Genomic DNA, 18,946 nt, shown 5'->3' on the forward strand with positions numbered 1-18,946 from the left:
GTTATGGATGCAAGGCGATGATTCGTCTGCACATGTCAGATGATCATGGCTGGTTTGTGGAGACGAACCGTCCTGATCACAAGCACCTACTGTCCGACCATTGTGGTGAGAATATGTAGTGGAACTCACACAAGAAGATTGACCAGGCAACCAAGGATACTGTTCGCTACCTTAGAGAGAACGATGTGAGCCTAAGTAAAGAGCACTGCATTCTGGGCAGCATGCATAAGTCAGGTGACAGACTCCCCTTTACGAAGAAGTCGCTGCGCATAATCTGCCAACAGATAGCATTTGATCAGAAAGATGATGACATCAAAAAGATGGTGGATGCTACCCTGTTCCGCCAGCTCCATCCGTGCGGCTGCAAGCTCCTTTCCCAAAATCTCCAAATATCTTTTTTGGAGATTGACCAACTGCTCAACGTTGTCACGCACTAGATCAACCCGTATTCATGTTCTGCATGAGTATGGCCCCTGGGGCAAGATAGATAAGAAATGAGGGGGATTAAAAGGAATTCAACCCCAAAAACCAGATGGAAACTGCCATCTACAAAAAATGTAACCGAAAAAGACGCAGATCGAAACACAAAAATCGAAGGGGGAAAATCCTTACGTTTGTTCCTATTCTACTACATGAGTAGTAATCTCGGTTAGGGTTCCTGGTGGTATTGGATCTTTTTTGGCATAGAGGGATTTTGCAGGTGCATTGTAGCTGGGGTGGGGAGATCGGATCGGAGAGTTCTTGCTCCATACTGCGGGTCTGGGACCATGGGGAGCCGGAGCCACCGCTGCCGCGGCGATGGGCAATAGCGTCGATGCTACGCATGGACGCTTCGCTCGACATCGTCGGAAAACGGGGGAGAGAAATTATGGGAGAGGAGGCGACTAGGCAAGAGCTAACATAGAAAGGGGATGGAGGAAGGAGAAGACACGGGAGAAAAGCATGTCCAGGGAATCCCGTGTTCCTGCCTTCCACGAATCTCCATGCCTACCTACCTGCCTTTATGTCGTTTCCCACTCTTCTGCACTGCTCAGAGAAATGCAAGAAAGGTACACGTAGGGATTCTTCGGCATGTTACCTTCTCCAGATCTCAAAGCAACTAGCTGTTCTGAACGGTGACGATAGCTTCCTTACCCATACCTGTGTGTACAAAGTTATTTCCGATTGTTAAGAACATGAATGACACTTTTAAAAATATTGTAATTTTCATTTTTTGATAGTCATATTAATAAAAAAAAGTGTTGACATATTTCGTTAATTATTGTTGGTTATATTTTAGTACATCATTATTATTGGTACTGATACATAATATTGTTGTCAAATTAAATAAAGCTACAATCTCTAAGAAAACAAGTTTTTTGAACTTTTTTGCCAAAAGAAACTTCACGATAAAAGAAACATCAAACAGTACAAAATACCTCAATAAAATTATAACGGAATTCAACAATCATCAACCAGTGGCATCAATTTTTTTAAGGTGGCTTGACTAGCAGTCTAGCAGTTTACCACCGCCACAAGATACAAATTTTCGATACAAAATCCGAAAGTAAGAGAAACGATTCTCCAACTGCAAAAGAAAGACAAACACACGAGATAGGGTTATCTCAAAAAAAAAAAACACGATATAGGGAGGAGACTTTCCTCTGTATCGGTCGCTCCCTCCCGATCGATCTGATGCCGTCGCGCTCGCTCCGCGTAGCCGTCATCGGCGCCGGGGCCGCCGGCCTGGTGGCGGCGCGGGAGCTCCGGCGCGAGGGCCACGCCCCCGTCGTGTTCGAGCGCACCGACGACGTGGGGGGCACCTGGGTCTACGACGACGCCGACGCAACCGCCCCGCGGGACCCGCTCGGCGCCCGGCGGTCGAACCTCTACGCCTCCCTCCGCACCAATCTCCCCCGCCAGAGCATGGGCTTCCTGGACTTCCCCTTCGCCGCCGGCCCTGACGGCGACCCCCGCACGTTCCCCGGGCACGAGGAGGTGCTCCGGTACCTCCGGGAGTTCGCGCGGCGGTTCGACCTCCACGGGCTTGTCCGGCTCGAGACGGAAGTCGTCAGGGTGAGCAGGGACGCGAACGCGAACTCGAGCTGGCGCGTCAGGTACTCGAGGAAGTTGGCCGGCAGCGAGAAGCGCGAAGAGGAGGAGGAGGAGGTGTTCGACGCCGTCGTCGTCTGCAACGGCCACTACTACCAGCCGCACGTCGCCGATATCGCCGGTAACACTTCCATCATTCATCAACCGAGGTCAATTAATTCTTGACTACCCAGTAACTAATTGCATTTGTATTGGTCAACAAGTGCGGATGTCTGAATATATCGTGAGTTCGTGACATACTGTTAATTTGCAGGCATGGATGATTGGCCTGGGAAGCAGCTGCACAGCAACACTTACCGTGTGCCCGAACCTTTTCAGGGTCAAGTGCGTCAGTAACTGTGTTTTTTGTACGTCTATTAACTGTTTTGATGCATGTTTGGATCAAATATGATTATCTCAACTTTCAACAATATATATCTGTTGGCAGGTCGTGGTGGTGATAGGGTGTTCAGTGAGTGCAATGGATATTTCGAGGGACATCGCCGCTGTCGCCAAAGAGGTCCATGTTGCCAGTCGATCGGCGCCTGTTGCCACTTGCGAGAGGCTGCCTGGCCATCATACTAACCTATGGTTTCATTCAATGGTACGTTTTCTCTGTCATGCACAATACAATCATTCTTCTTATTTTCACAGATCCAATGATAATGTATGGCACCAGGCAGGTCGACCATGCTGAGGAAGACGGTAGTGTGGTCTTTCAAGACGGCAGTCGTATCAAAGCGGATGTCATCCTACACTGCACCGGGTACGGTTGCTCATTATCTCCTAGTATATAATATGCATTCCGTTGTTCATTGTGTGCCGAATTTCCTCAAGAAAACCAGTTCAAAAATGTCTGCTGCCTCTCCCTCTCTATCTCATCTTGAGATAGGTATGAGTACAGCTTCCCGTTTCTCGGCGACGACGCAACTATATCTGTGGACGACAACCGTGTCGGCCCACTCTACAAGCATGTGTTCCCGCCACAGGTGGCTCCTCAACTCTCCTTCATCGGGTTGCCTCTCAAGGTTCGTTCAGACCGATCGTCGAAATTACACACCCTTGTGTCATTAGCTACTTAGCCTAGTCAGTAGCTTTTTAGCTTAGAACTTTTATTAAGTAGTATTATTATTCTATTTATAAATTACAGTTACCAAGCCTGTAATGATTATTACCATCTCTGTCATCGTGCGTCCAGGTGATCCCTTTTACGCTCTTCGAGCTCCAGAGCAACTGGGTGGCCGGAGTTTTGTCAGGAAGAATCGAGCTCCCTTCCGAGGAGGAGATGATGCGAGAGGTGATGGCCTTCTACTCAGGCCTGGACGCTTGCGGACGGCCCCGAAGATACACACATGTCCTGGGAGACCTCGAGGTGCGCCCGGCGATCTCGATCTGGTTGTTACTTGAGATTTATGATAAATTTGTTCTAATGTTTCTGCAGTTCGAGTACGAGAACTGGCTCGCGGAGCAATGCCGGCGGGAGTGCATTGAGGACTGGAGGAGAGAGATGTTCGCCGTGGCCATGGAGGACAATGTGGATCATCATGGGAACCATAGGGACATGTGGGATCGTGGCCACCGTGACCATTTGTTAGTCCAAGCAAACCGAGAATTCACCCAGTATTTTCCTGCAGTCGTCAGCCATAATCCTCCTTTGTTAAATTGTTCACAAAAGAAGAAGAATACTCCCTAGTTCACATTGACTGCATGCAAGGATTTGGATACATGAAAAGTTCCCGGGGTTGGGATTTCATGTAAACAGAAATTACTGATATATTACAAAATTGGATATTGAAGTCGGTAATGTTTAAGCATTTCAAATTCGGTTTTGGGAGGAGGGGGGATCGAAAGTTCGGGCTTGCTAGAGGAATAGGTAGTGGGGTGACATCAGGGGAGAAACACGAAGGGTTTAGGACTGGGATTTTTGCACAATAAACATATTTTCCGGGGAAGGGGTTGTCCGGTTTCCAGTTGTGGTATTCTTTCTCTCGGTAACCAAATCCCTTCTCGTTGTTATTAAAAATTCATACAAGGTCCAAAAGCAAAAATGGAAAGTAAACATCCATGTTGGTTTGGACCTTAACAACACGAACCACACCATCATTTTACAACCACAATAACATTCAGGTAAAATCCCTGGGAGCAGAGTTCTTGGCTTTATTTTCAGCAGCAGGATTCCCTCCAGCTCCTACCGTGTGATCCTCTGTCCCAATGGAGCCTGTCCCTGATATCTATAGAAGTATAGAACACTTCCACTACCACCTCCACGAGTATCTTGGATTGTTGTCTGGGACATTTCCCTCTACAAACTAGAGTCATCTATGAAACGACACAAATGAACTACAGAGGTAGGGTCCTAGTGAGGTTGGTAGTTCTTCCCTTGCTTGGCTACGACATGGGGGTGGTATAGTAGAGCTGTAGAGGTGGTCTTGTGCTTGGGTGAAAACCATGCTGTGAGGTTCGGAGGTGATGGCGCCGTAGGGCATCACTCGCCTACTTGGGGGCTTTGTCTTGAGCTCTAACATTGTCTCCGCATCTAGTTTGTTCTCTAGGTGAAACCCTACAAGTTCTTTTTCTAGTTGAGGAGATGGCTGTGTCAAGCTGCATCCTTAGCAGCCTGGAAAGCATTAGCAACAAGGACTGGTGACTTGGGCGGGGTAGGAGCCACAAGACCAACAGGTCAGGCCAGGGCGGACATGAGTCGAATACCACACATATATATGTGCATGAAGACAGCGAACTCACCATAATTGGTGCCATCAAACAGCTTGACGCTTTGTCATGCTGTTGCTGCAGAGACCCAGTTCAATACTATGGTAACAACTTGATGTATCAATGAAATAGTCAATCAGTAAAAAGGAGTAAAGTTTTCCGTTGAGGATCTATTTGTACTACTAAACAAATATAGATACATAATTACTGAATTAATGTACATATGGTTTCCTATTTAGATTCGTATTCTATACCCTTAAATTAGTTTCTCTAATAAAGTAGGGAATGACGCATGAATTAACCTAATACTCAACTAAAAAACCCCTAGGTGTAAGTTGGAATACCATCAACTCCGGGCGCCATAAATCAATGTGGTATTGCTTTATCGACCACAGGGAATTAAAATAAACATGTAGAAAGGGCATGCTTGGCAAAAACATATATAATTGGAAACACAGTGGTCTTGGTATTAAAGGAGTATTTTGACTGCAGGTTAATTAAGACCATACAAGGCTGAGTGAATTCTATATCGCCTATGTGTTTCTCTATATATATTTTTGGAATTTTTCATTATGATGGCATTTTCATAATAGATGCATATAATGGATACAATATAGCTTAATATAAAATAGTGTGACATGCCACTGATGTAAGAAATAATAGCCTAATGGGAAGTGTGTGAGACTAAACATATAACAATCAGCTAAGCAGTCTACTTACACATAAGATAAGTAGGCTACACGCCAAATCGCACACTCAGAAATCAATGTGTTGCACACTGTCATGTCCATGCCGAGACAGACCGGTAATCCATTACAGCCGCGCTTGACGCCAATTTCCATCGTCTCCTGGCGTTATACTTTGTAGGATGGCCCATGCTCGCAGCCAGCTGATAGATATGAATCCAGAAAGTTGCTCAAAACTACTCAAAATAAGTTTTAGGTTTGTAACTCTCTAAGCCGTGGTCCATAAAAAAATACTTACTCTGTCCCACGAAGTTTGTCTGAGATTTGGCAAAATTTAGGTGTATCTAGACATAGACATCTTTCAAAATTTAAATACATCTAAATTTTGATAAATCTTAGACAATCTTCATGGGACGGAGGAAGTATTATACTGTGCATATTGCAAAATGGTTAAACCATTTCCTCAACCAAATTGTATGATGATGCCACTAATCATCACTTCTTAATATGTATATTATTTAACATGGCTAGCATATCCACCACAGTGTCAAATAATATTGGTGATAGAGGATCGTCTTGTTGAACCCCTTTTTTGACTAAAATTTATAGGAACTTTAACCAAACACTTTTTTTGCATAAAATTCTCTGTCCATGCTCTCAATAAGGGTGTGAAGCATTTCATGGAAAACATGTTATAAAAGGGTCATCGAACCTGTTATATACATGATAAGGAAATAATGAAGAACGAACAACAACACACTCAGGGGACCCAAGCCTATTGACGATGGACCTCACCCCGCTCGTCAGAAGTTAGCATCCCCTTTTATAAAAAATTGGATCACAACATAATATAACCTTGTCATAAGCCTTTTCAAAGCATGTTTTAAATATGACTTTATTTAGCTGTTTTTGTGTGAACCTCATGTACTCATGCAAAATGACGACTACGGAGAGTGGCACCGTACACAACAAAACTCGATTTTTTTGTGAAGTGTGTATCAAGGTTTTCTTGCTGGTAGAAAAAGCATCCGGGGTGGTGGGGGGGGGGGGGGGGGGGCTGTCAAGATTTCCGGTTACCGTAGAATCCCAACCGGTCAGCCAAAAAGTTTGAAACCCAAGATCTGAATTCAAATTCCTTGGTATGACTATTTACCGATGGTTCCCGTTAAAGGAAAAATTGGGAACTTTGTGTTCGGTATGACCATTTATCGTGGTTCTCCATAACCAAAATTTTCGCCCGGTAACCAAAACCTTGGTATGTATGCATCCAAATTAATTTTAGTTTTCTATGTCTAAGTGGCAAGCCATCAGATAGCCTTGCATCCAACACTGCACAAATCTCAACTAGTAAGAGACATCGATAGGCTCAAACCGTTGCCTTCGACGCAAGTAATTATCAGGCCACTCAGATTTAGCAATGCCGGCATGAACTAGCCATGAAACTGCCAATTTTCTCTATAGTTTATCCTTTTGTTTCTGATAACAACTTTTGTGGACGGGTCACGAGAAAACGTGTAGAAATAAAGATAGTAACTTTTGTGGACGAGTCACGAGAGAGATAAGATGAACCAATGCAATATGCTGCCCGGGGAATTTAAATTAATTTAATCTCGTGTGAACTTGGTATTTCATTGCATTTGATGACAAGAATGGAGTACAAGAACACGAGTAGCGATATATGGGACATATATGGAGGGAGGGAGGGAGCGATCTTAATTAGTTCACGTTTGTCTCAGCTGCATTCTGCACCTGCGCTTCACCTGCGTACATCGCCGCCTCGGTGGGTCGACGAGTGATCACGACGGCGTAAAGCCGTGCTTGAGCGCCGCCTTCCACACGACGTCGATCCGGTCAACGTCGATCGCGCCCACCTCGTGGTGCTCCCAGCCCTCCAGGAAGTGCACCACGCCGCCGGCGTGGCACGCGTGCACCACCCCTCTCTCCATCGTGTACTGAAACCAAATGAAAACACCAGGCGTAAATTGCCGTCAGTATGAGGTGACATGTATGGATCAGATTCAGATAGTAGATACGTGAGGTACTGCAGTTGCTGCGTGTTTTTACCTCGCAGGATCCAACACCCTGCACGTCCTTGGGGAGCCTCATGGCTGCGAGCTTGCCGTAGGTGCAGTCGCGGCGGAACCCGATGATGGGCGGCACGACGAACTGGTGGAAGTGCGTCCCCGGCGCCGCCCACCGCTGCTCCCTCGGTGACAGCCACTTGCCCACGAGCCACGTCTGCACGAGTTATCACCCAACATCGTATCAGGAATACTGCAGAAGCAGATCAAGCACAAGTTCAGGCTGCATGCATGAGGATGGCTGCTCACCTTGCAGTTCTGCGCAGGCTGGTACTTGGTGACCTGCACGAGGTACTGCTGGAACTCAGCCGGCGCCTCCCTCTGGATCTTCAGGAACCGCTCCGACGACATCGTAAGCATCTGAAGAAGAAAAAATTGTTATCGGAAAGAGTCAATTTAACCTTGACATTTTGGCTAGAGGCTCTTAATTAACCATCTGTGTGAATTCTGGGAGATGAATGTACCATGACTTTGATCTTCTTCCGGCAGAGGTAAAGGGCGATGGCACGGCCAAGCTTGGAGGTGGCGCCGGTGAGGAAGACGTCCTTGGTATTGCTGGGGATCTCGTTGAGGATGACGGCGGCCGTGAGGGTGTTGCCGTGCACCACCCTCACCCTCAGGTCAGGGTGCCTCTCCACGAACAGGGTGCCGCCTCCATTCAGCGCCTCGTTCTGGTCGAAATTAAACAAGAAAGAAACCATGTAAAATTCGAGTTCTAATGGTAAAAAAAATGTACTTCTGATAAACAAGTGTGTCAATGTCCACATCTTTTACTAGGTAGTAGTACTGTTTTGGAATTATTCCTGGGCTATATGAACTATTTCAAATTGTTTAGATACAGTCTTTCAGACATATACTGTACTGGTTTCTGCTACCCCTGCTCACCCAGCACGGCCCAAAACATTGCGCGGGACGCCGGGACCAGGCCGGGAGATTTGGCAGGAACACATGCGCGACCACTGTGAAGGGGCCGATCGGCAGCTCGATCTGCTCTCAGCCTACAGTGGTTCTCCTCCACGGCATGCATGCACCAGCTGCCGCGCCGCGATTGGGCCACGGGAAGACGATGATAAAGCCGTGCCAAAGCGCTCCACGGCAGTGCACAGGTCGGCCGGCCACCGGTTGGCACCGTCCGGCCCACATGCAGCCACAGTGCCGTCTGCCACCGGCACATGGAGATGGCCATTTTCGCGGAATTGCATGCTACCACCACCACTAGGCTAGAACCAGCGGCTAGCTCGTGGTTTTCTTGCCAAAGACACGGCAATGTGGAGGTCTGTGCACGCCGACCTCACGATCTAGCTTGATCGCTCTTTCAATGCGCTCACATGCCTCCGGCCAGTGATGGATGGATCATGGTTCATGGATGGGCACTGTGCTACACTGCTATTGATACCGAATACTTGCCAACTAGACGTACAAGCACGAGCAGGAAAGAGGCGGCCGGCCGGCATGGGGTAGCTGTAGCTGTAGCTTGGAAGAAATTAATGGCGAACACAAGGAAAGCTAGCACATACTAGTAGTAGGTACCCTACCTTGTTGAGCGCGGCGAGGCTGAGGACCTTGACCCCGATCCTGTCGGCGCGGACGATGGCGAGCTCGATCTGGTGGTTGATGCCCTTCTTGGCCGCCGGGATGAAGTACTGGAAGCCGTAGCGGGGCACGGTCCAGGTCTGGTGGAGGCGGCCGCGGAGGCAGTAGGAGCTGACGACGAAGGTCTTGGAGAGGCACCACATGAGCAGCATCCCCGTGAAGGCCACGGGCCAGAAGGGGAGGAGCACCAGGTGGTTCTCGAACGGCACGGACGAGATGGAGCGGAGCACGAAGGGGACGTGCATCGACGACATGATGTCCACCACGTGCGCCAGGAACACGAACTCCGGAACCACGTGGTTCTTGCCTGCACGGCATTGATGCTCCTCGATCGATTAGTTTCCATCAAGATCATTCGTACTGTTAACGAATTGCTCTAAACAAGATCGACCAACACGGCAACACATAGTATACTCCTACTACTATGCAAGCATGCATGCCTCATTAATGTACTAGTACTCCCGTTCGTTCGTACACTAGAACTATACTGTCTGATGAGAATGAAATTTCAGTATGGGTCCTCAGCCGATTAATTGCATTGTCTGAGCTGAGCTGGTTGGATGATGTGGTACCTTGATAGATCTCCTTCTGCAGCTCCCATGACTTGGAGTTTAGAGTGCCACCAAGGAGGTCAAAGAGAGGCATGAACAAGCAGAAATTGGAGTCCTTCTCTCTGTGGTGCAGGCTCAGATACCTGATTGGGAATTAGCTTCTTAATCAACAAAATTATACAACTAATAATGGCCTTAATTAGTTAGCACATAAACTACCACCTGATGAGGCAGAGACAAAGAAAGAACACATGAGTGAGTGCACCAGCTTTACCGTTCTGCCAGTGACAGTGCCACATACGGCAGACTGGCAGAGGAAGCCAACAAGAATCACCACACGTGAAGTACTGTTTTTACCGCCAAATAATTGTGTGTACTAGCATGGATGTGAATTGGTACTTTGGTAGCGGTAGAAAAAGGTACTCTATATGAAAAGAATTTGAACTCACGTCGGGGTGTAGAGGAGGTATCGGAGAGCCGGGACGGCTTCAAAGACCCTGTGCGAGACGACCTCCACGTTGCTGTACCCCATGCTGCGGAGGTAGTCGAAGGCGAGGAGGTAGACGTAGACCAGGCCTACGGACCCGGCGCCCATGAGGAAGGCCCCTGCCAGCGGGACCCCCATCGTCAGCGTCAGCAGCAGGGCCTCCAGCGGAGTGCCAAATGCAGCTGCAACCAAACAAGAAGAGAAACAGGCCTTGTCAGTTGATGCAGAGTAAATCTTGATGCCTGAAAACTAAGTTACCATGCATGGTAAACATCTACTTAGATCAATATGGCATGCATGTGTCATCAAAAGAAGCACAATGTTGTTTTGTGCTGGACTACTTGTGTCTGGTACATGTCGCGGTTCAGGAATCGGAGAAAAAGATGGGTCGACATCATGAATCACGGGACGCACACATGCTTTGTCTCTTCTTTTTTTGCTATCGCTGTTTGGTTGGAGCTCAGCGGGTGCAACACTGCCGTCGTATCGTACCGTACGTACCTGTGAGTGGGTGCGTGACCGGCGTGGAGTGGTGGGCGGCGTGGTACTGGCCGAAGATCGGGGCCCGGTGCAGGGCCCTGTGGGCCCAGTAGAACACGGGCTCTGAGAAGCCCACATGCAGCAGCAGCGCGATGGCCAGCCCGCGCGGGTCCCACACGCGGACGTGCGGGGCCAGTGGGCCGTTGACTACCGACGCTCCAATCAGCGTTTGCAAGATCAGCAAGTTATCCCTGCAGGGTGGGGTCGTCAGAACAACAAGAATTCAATTCCTCTGAAAAATATGCAAGATAATATATAAAACTGTTCGATTTACTAAGCTCTACGTCCCTTGGTGCTTCAAGATTATTCAAAAAATATGTATGGCCAACCAATGTGCAGGTAATAGTTGAACGTTGTAGCTGCTGTGACATACTAACAATAACTGAAGAAAAAGATGATGTGAAAACGTCATGGCGGTTGAGCGATGACCAGAGCTCCGGAAGGTCGCGTCTGGACGCAACGCAACCAAACATTCCAGATCACTTCACAACCAAATGATGGCCGAACTAGGAGTAGTTGCATTCGATACAGGAGGTAATTAACTTCGCCATAAACAATAAACTAACTGTCGTGTTACAGTTAAACATTCTTAGTACTAGCTTCTTACTTATGCCCACGCGCTTCGCGTTGAAGCATGCAGCGAACTCCCAGAAACTAGCTAGAGCTTACCGAGTTACCGGCGCGCGCGCGTGTTTCATGGCGGCAGCTAGGTAGACAAGGATGCACAGGGAATTGGAGAGCGTGAGTGAGTGCGTGGCCTTACCAATCCCATTCGTGGTCGATCTGGCGGAAGTCGACGCCGTCGGGGACGACGCGGCGGCGGCGGGTGAGGAAGAGCATGTTGCTGTAGGAGAACCAGAACTGGTAGGTCAGCCCTCGGGCGGAGAAGAGGAGCAGCAGGTGCAGCCACGGCGACCACAGCGGCGCGCCGCCCTGCTCCAGCCACTCCTGCCCCACCTTCCACGCCAGGGGCGCGAGCAGGAAGTACTTGTATACGCGGAGGCTCGCCCACGGCCAGGACGAGAGAGGGGGCGCCATGGCCGCGCGCCGGCGTCCTCGGGAGCTGGAACGAGCTCGGCAAGGAGGAAGAAAGCTGGGAGGTCTCCCTCAATGCGATTTTGCTCCAGACGATGAGCGGATATCTGGGCTCCTCTGCTGCGAGCTCTCTCAGCTGGGGCTTGGGATTCCCGTGCTTTATAACAGTGGTGGTACGCCGAATAATTGTACTGGCGGACTGCGGGCGTGGGCCCACCAAGGGCTGCCACGTGTACGACTAAAAAAAAACATGTCCAATTACGTACTGCGCGATGGGTGGCCGGTAGATGGAACCATCGAGAGATCTATCGACCAACGACGGGGAATCAAGGAGAGTCAGCAGAGGAAATGCATGCCCCAAAAATGGGCTGGGCGGATACAACTCCAAATCTGCAAACTCACAAACATTGATATTAGCACGTTTTCGTACTAAGTCAGCCTTGTTGTCGCGTGCGCATCAAACAGCAGAGCAGGTTGTTAAGCATCGATCCAAGAACTAATGTTGATGTGCAGTTGCGCATCAAACACGCGCAAGCTAGCAAGAAAACAGTTGGGATCGTCTCCCCGAGCAAATGTATCGCTTTCTCTCCTACTCAACGGAAAAGTTGTAATATGTGGCTGTGTCTGACGCCGTTCATTCCCCACCTTATTTTTCTCTAGGTTTTTTGTGTTTGATTGTTTCTCCCTTTTTTTGCTGCTCATGGCTAATTGTCAACCACACACAAAGTTGTCATAATCGTGGTGTCAGAATCGTGATTATCAATTGGACCGGTACCTCTATTGCAGGATCGCGAACCATATGATAATAACTTAATCGTAAAATCTTAGATTCTACTATACTTAGTAAGATTGTAGAGCCGTTCCACTCAATTTGGACCGAACATCGTAGAATCGCATTACGATTCCGACAAGTATAAGTCTATGACCACATATTATAGCATCAACACAACCCAACAACGGTGGCTGATCATAAGCATACCCAATTAAACATTGTTAAATATGGCAGTATAATTGTACTAGTGCAAAAAAAACTGTTTTGATTGAGTTTATGCAAATGTGAGAGATTCCAGTTGGTATTTGACAATTTTGCCAGTTCGTATGAAACTCCCTAAAATATACAAGTAAATAAACTGGTACTCTCATGTAACCTTTTTGTCAGAATCGTGGTGTCATAATCGTGATTATCAATCACACCGGTACCCCTATTGCAGGATCGCGAACCATAACCTAGTCGTAAAATCTTAGACTCTACTGTATTTAGTAAGATCGTAGAGCCATTCCACTCAATTTGGATCAAAAGTCGTATAATCGCATAACATAATTACGATTCCGACAACTAGGAGTCTATGACCACATATTATAGCATAAGCACAACTCAACAATCATGGATGATCATAAGCATACCCAGTTAAACATTGTTATTGTTAAATATAGCATTATAATTGTACTAGTGCAAGAAAATTGTTTTCATAGAGTTTATGCAAATGTGAGAGATTCCGATTGATATTTGACAATTTTCCCAGTTCGTATGAAAATCTCAAAAATATATATCAATATTGGTAGCTAAATCCTCCAACCGGCCTTCTCTTGACCTGCACTAACTCTTATCATGACACTTCTTCTACTCTTTTATTTATTTTAAGGAGGAGAGGTCGATTCTTCGCTATTATTATTCCATCCGTTTTTCTGCTCATGGCCAATTGTCAACCATATACAAAGTTGTCATTGTGATCATGAATCAGATCGGGACATCTTTTGCAGGATCGCAAACCGCATGATTATAACTACCAAAATAGTAAAATCTTAGATTCTACTTACTAAAACTGTAGAGTTGTTTCGCTCAATTTGAATCTTAAAGTCGTAGAAACTAATGGTCTAATTACTACTCCACCAACTATGAGTCTATAACCACATATTATAGCATACGCAGAACTCAACACGGTTCGAAACCTGTAGCTGAACATAAGCATGCCAAGTTGAACATTGTGAAATATAGGATTGCACGAGAAATAATTATACGAGTGCGCGAAATAACATTTTGATTAAGTTTATGCAAATTTGAGAGATTCCGTTTGATATTTTATAATTTTGTCAAAGATCGTATGAAACTCCCCCAAAAAAAAATGTAAATAAACCAGTAGTCTTTTGTTACCTGCTTTACCGGGGCCCTCCGATATAATATCAATATCGGTAGCCAAATCCTCACACCGGCCTTCTCTTGACATGTACTAATTCTTATCATGACATTTCTTCTACTCTTTTTATTTTGAGGAGGAGAGGTTCCTCCATCTTTACTGCACACAATCGTTCGATATTACTTGGTAAGTCAAGAAAAGTACATGGATGCTTATCCCATCTCTTATTCTCTTTCAAATCAAGAAAAGTGTGACATGACTTGACCATAAGAACCTCGACATCATGCCATCCTAGACATTTTGTTTGTGCTATGAGACTAAGTATAGATGGATTAAATTGGAGTTCGGAGCCTTGGTAAATGCCCCATAAGGGCTTGTTTGGTTGCACGAGGTAATTAAACTACGGAACTAAACCCCAAGGGGAGATTTTACGTGTCACAGGGGATCCCCTTCTCACCCGGGAGACATATCCCTTGCCAGGGATTAACCCCAAGAACAATTGGCAACAACAGGGGGTTGGGCCTCATAGAAATTCAGTTGTATTCAGAATTCAATAAAATCACAAAAATAAAAATAATCCCGAAAATGAAAAAGTGATACATAAAACAATTCAAAAATTATCACTATCACGCAGGCGTCGCCCGGGGAGAATTTTCCCGATGCCGGAGCGTTATGCTCAAGAAGAAAGAAGGGGTCATCTTTTTTTTATTCCACCCTCATGTAACCTTTTTGTGTTTTTTCTAAGTCTGTTTAAGCTCGTATCACCTTGAATAAGTCATGGGCATCTTCAAGGAAATAAAGTCTTATGAAATTTTTCCAATGAAATAAGAACCATATAAAATATATTTATTGATCTTTTGAATTGGGGAAACCTCTTTGTTCGCTGTTTTTTTAATCCTAAAGATATATAGAATGAGTGTATTATGAAATGTTCATTGGTAAGAAAAACCGGAACCTGTTTATGGACGTGTTTACACAATGGGAGGATACAGCGAGGTTTTTTTTTACCCAACATGGATGTCATCCTAATCTAAGGATTGTACCGCCATCCCCATAGAAATCTATACAATTCCCATATGATTACTTGTATTGAGCATTTTTTTTTCTCTTTTACATTTGCCACGCCTGATTTTAGACGGCTATGTGCATCTTGGTTATGCAAATGATAAGTGTAATGTTTAAACTTTTTAAATAATGAAACATCCTTTATAAAAAAAGAGGAAAAACTGAGACAATTTTTCATGTTGTTTTCTAGCCTAGGGAAATGGTCGGGGTCCCTATAGGACCCCTTCAAACAAGCCCTAAGAGCTTGTGATCCGGCGACCGATCAAGGGAAAAGATCGGTCGCTCGGTTCCACGCTCGGTCCACGCTCGCTGCTGGGTCCGCGACTTGCTGGTTTGGCTGGAATCTGGCCCATCACCTGTTCGCCCGCATGGCCCATCACTTTCGTCCACACGTTCTGGCCCAGCACTCAAGATATATAGGAACCAATTGCTGGTGTGCTGCTTCGTTTATTTTGTGCACCAGATTTTTGTTGTATTCGTGTGTGAATTTTTGTAAACATAGTTGTGTGTTTTTGTTGTAATTCAATATGTACCAAATTAAATTTTTTCTTGACCACTTTGCAGTGTTTGCAATCATATATATATTTGTTTTAATTATTTCCGATTTTTATACAAATAGTTGGTGAATTTTGTTGTAATTCAATATATAGCAAATTAATTGGTGCTTCACCACTTTTGCAGTGTTTGCAAATAAATAGACTTTTGTTGTAATCGTTTGACACCCTTTGTAAATATAGTTTGCAACTTTTGTTGTAATTCAATCTGTAGCAAATTAAATGTCGCTTGACCCGCCACTTTGCATCATTTTGCAAACATATTGATTTTTTATTGTAATGTTTGTGAATTTTTGTAAAAAAAAGTTGGTGACTTTTGTTGTAATTCAATCTGTAGCAAATTAATGTATTCTTCTATTTTTTTGCAAACATATAGATTTCTGTTGTAATAGTCTGCAGATTTTTGTTAAGAATATTGGCTACTTTTGTTGCAAATCGATCTCCAACAAAACAATTTTTTGGTTTAACCACTTTATTCTGACATTATTTTTTTTAAATGTCGTGACTTTTTGTTGTAAAAGTATTTTTTTTTGTGCGGAGCGATAGATTTTATTGTGAATACTCGGTCCGAAACAAATATGCTCTTGTGGTGGCATTTTGCTGTAAATATAGAAAAATTGTGCCCAAAGGAATATACCAATTCGTCTAGATGGAGAAGTGTAGGACCGCGGGTTGATTGTGCAAAATTTAGGGGGCCCAAGGTAAAAGTTTCGCTGCGGATATTTTCGGACGTCTGATGAAGATCGGACGGCATACATACGACCGATTTTTAGAGGGCCGATCGGCCGACCGACGCTTGGCACGTCCCAATTTTTTTTTAGAAAGAATGCGGTATGGGAATCTTCTACACCGTTTTAAAAATAGTAAGATACCAGATCTCCGTTTATGACCATATGAACCTAGGTGGTTGAGTGGTACATCCCCTTCCCCAACGAAGTGAGCCAGCCTCACTTCTTGTTATTGTATAGTATATGTTAATATTTAATTCTTAGAGGATCAAATTTATAAACAAAGAGAACAATTCATTTTTGCGAAATTTCTCCAATCTATTAATAATCATCAATAGTAGTACAAATAGACCGAAAAGTTACGACTAGGTCTTTGAACCACCTAACGACGACTACAAACACTGAAGCGAGCCGAAGGTGCGGCGCCATGCTCGCCCCTCCACCACCAGAGCAGGGCAAAGCTTCTCGTAGTAGATATTGTTATAGTGGACAAATAAGAAGTCGTCGTGCTAAGACTCCAAAGAACCAACTTCCTAGAGCAGCAACTGTCGTCAAAGATGACAACCCGGGATCAAAAGAGACTGGCATTAAAGCACACCAACGAACTTGAAATCCGACCAGATGCAAGGCGCACGATCCACGCACCCTTCGCCGATGCAAGGCGCACCACCAAAGCGCAAATAGGAAAGGGGTGACCTTATTCCGACTTCATGATGTAGCCGCCGCCTCACCATCGCGAAGAAGACACTGAAAACAACCAAAAAGAGAACAAAAACCCTCCGCCGACGAGAGGTCATGGTCCAACACACATCCAAAGCCCCAAAGGCACCGAAGGCGGAGGAATGAACGGCGTCACCGGCGAGGGGACGGAACCCTAGATGGGTTTTCCTGGCTGCGTTCCGCTCGACCTCCTCCTGAGTCTCGTACCTAACGGTTGAGAATTGGTAAGAGAACAATTATTTTATATCCATGCCGTTTTGTTTTGCAGTGTTGCAACACCGTTATTCATTTCTACAAAAACTTTTTGTTGATAATTCTCCCTCTATATGATAATATAAGATGTCCGTCCAGAGAAGCATTCTGCTACATGTCGAAAAAAACCTGTTTGAAAGTATGTACCGTAAAGTGATCGAAGTTATACAGTCGGGACTACTATACGTGTGTGATGGGTGGTAGGTAGTGGAATGACAATCAACCGAGGAGAATCAAGTATTTAGTATAGTCGGCACAATTTATACTCTATCCATCCACAAATCAATGTACTTCTAAGCTTTACCTTTAGTCAAAGTTAATAAATTTTTACCAACTTCATAATGAAAATCTAACTGTCCTAAAGCTGACCTAGAAGTAACTTAATTTGTGATCGATCTAGAACTACCAAAAGGGTTTAGACTAGTCACAATGGGAAGTATCATAGACTAGTATCATGCATATGATACTAGTTTATGATACAACACCAACAATGCATAGTATCATGAATTAGTATCATAATTGCATCATATTTAATGTTTTGTAGAATCTCAATGCAAATATGTGTACATGATGTGTTTACCACTATAATTTCTAGTTTTACGTGCTGTGATACCGTATCTACCTATGATACTACTCTCGCCTTTCTCCTTATTAATTAATGTGCCACATCAGATTTTTGCCTACATGGCATGCATCTGCATGATACTACCTATGATACTCCTATTGTGGCTAGTCTTATTATCTCGCTATCATAATGACACCGGGTCAACGATTGAAACAAATGTTAGAAAAAACGTGTGGAAGTATGTACCACAAAGTGGTCAGAGCTATAAATTGAGATCTATACGTGTGTGATGGGTGGTTGGTAGATGGAATGACAATCTCTCGAGGGGGAATCAAGTATTCAACTTTAGTCGGCACAATTTATATTCTCTTCATTCATAAATAAGTGTACTTCTAAACTTTGTCTTAAGTCAAATTTAATAAAATTTGATCAATTTTATAGGACAACATAGCGACATTTACGACACAAAATTAGCACAGGTAGATTCATTTTGAAATGTTGTTTCATAATATTTTAATTCTAAGGTCATATGATATTGTTATTTTTGTCTAGGCCTGAATCTGAAGGTGCATTTATTTATGAATGGATGGAGTAGCTAGAGAAGCGCAGCGAAAATGAGGAGGACAGATACAAATCCAATCGATCTTCTGCAATCAGCTGCATTCACAAACATTGATTGGTCCTATACTAGCTCATTTTCATACTAATTGCTGTTGTCGCGTGCACGTGAAACAGCGGGTAATTAAACGTTGATCTCTCAGAGAAAATATCGCTTTCTGTTCTACTAAACGGGGAAAGTTGAAAATATGTGGCTGTGTTTGACGCCATTCATTCCACAGTCTTTTTGTCTATTTTTAATTTTTTTTATTGTGTGTGTCTGTTCCATCCGCTTTTGCCTAGTCATGACTATTTGTCAACCACATCATATAACATAAGCACAACCCCACCACAGTTTAACAGCCGTAACTGAGCATAAGCGTACCAAGTTGCACATCGTGAAATCTAGCACTGCACAATAAATTATGTGGAAACTCAGGTGTGGAAATGTGCAATTCAAATTTTAGAGATTCCGATTGATACTTTTTTTTATGAAAATTCCACCGATCTATTAATAATTGATACTTGACAATTTACCAAATATCGTTTGATACTCCAAGTACATTACCGGTAAA

The 18,946-nt window shown here is 44.7% G+C and overlaps 2 protein-coding genes across 2 annotated transcripts; one reads left to right on the top strand and one right to left on the bottom strand.

Moving 5' to 3' along the window:
- The first annotated feature begins 1,674 nt into the window (after nucleotides 1-1,674).
- On the top strand, nucleotides 1,675-3,874 carry LOC124686586 (flavin-containing monooxygenase FMO GS-OX-like 4). Its single transcript, XM_047220512.1, has 7 exons — nucleotides 1,675-2,212; nucleotides 2,345-2,415; nucleotides 2,519-2,674; nucleotides 2,754-2,836; nucleotides 2,963-3,098; nucleotides 3,269-3,442; nucleotides 3,512-3,874. The coding sequence occupies exons 1-7, from the start codon at nucleotides 1,675-1,677 to the stop codon at nucleotides 3,761-3,763; spliced, it is 1,410 nt and encodes a 469-aa protein (XP_047076468.1). The 3' UTR covers nucleotides 3,764-3,874.
- A 3,176-nt stretch (nucleotides 3,875-7,050) lies between these two features.
- LOC124691842 (very-long-chain aldehyde decarbonylase GL1-2-like) lies at nucleotides 7,051-11,896 on the bottom strand. Its single transcript, XM_047225118.1, has 9 exons — nucleotides 11,484-11,896; nucleotides 10,682-10,911; nucleotides 10,143-10,362; nucleotides 9,715-9,836; nucleotides 9,085-9,449; nucleotides 8,014-8,220; nucleotides 7,799-7,909; nucleotides 7,533-7,706; nucleotides 7,051-7,420 (listed from the first exon to the last, which is right to left on the bottom strand). The coding sequence occupies exons 1-9, from the start codon at nucleotides 11,756-11,758 to the stop codon at nucleotides 7,265-7,267; spliced, it is 1,860 nt and encodes a 619-aa protein (XP_047081074.1). The 5' UTR covers nucleotides 11,759-11,896; the 3' UTR covers nucleotides 7,051-7,264.
- Between the last annotated feature and the right edge of the window lie 7,050 nt (nucleotides 11,897-18,946).

Source organism: Lolium rigidum, chromosome 2 (genome assembly GCF_022539505.1).
Source record: "Lolium rigidum isolate FL_2022 chromosome 2, APGP_CSIRO_Lrig_0.1, whole genome shotgun sequence".
Taxonomy (NCBI): Eukaryota; Viridiplantae; Streptophyta; class Magnoliopsida; order Poales; family Poaceae; genus Lolium; species Lolium rigidum.

What these genes read in the sequence shown, in the direction of transcription:
- LOC124686586 (XM_047220512.1), top strand. Translation starts at nt 1,675, where the DNA reads ATGCCGTCGCGCTCGCTCCGCGTAGCCGTCATCGGCGCCGGGGCCGCC. An exon ending in CCGAACCTTTTCAGGGTCAA is followed by an intron (nt 2,416 to 2,518) that starts GTGCGTCAGTAA and finishes ATCTGTTGGCAG; the next exon opens with GTCGTGGTGGTGATAGGGTG. An exon ending in ACCTATGGTTTCATTCAATG is followed by an intron (nt 2,675 to 2,753) that starts GTACGTTTTCTC and finishes GGCACCAGGCAG; the next exon opens with GTCGACCATGCTGAGGAAGA.
- LOC124691842 (XM_047225118.1), bottom strand. Translation starts at nt 11,758, where the DNA reads ATGGCGCCCCCTCTCTCGTCCTGGCCGTGGGCGAGCCTCCGCGTATAC. An exon ending in ATCGACCACGAATGGGATTG is followed by an intron (nt 10,912 to 11,483) that starts GTAAGGCCACGC and finishes CCCACCCTGCAG; the next exon opens with GGATAACTTGCTGATCTTGC. An exon ending in AGCCTGCGCAGAACTGCAAG is followed by an intron (nt 7,707 to 7,798) that starts GTGAGCAGCCAT and finishes TAACTCGTGCAG; the next exon opens with ACGTGGCTCGTGGGCAAGTG.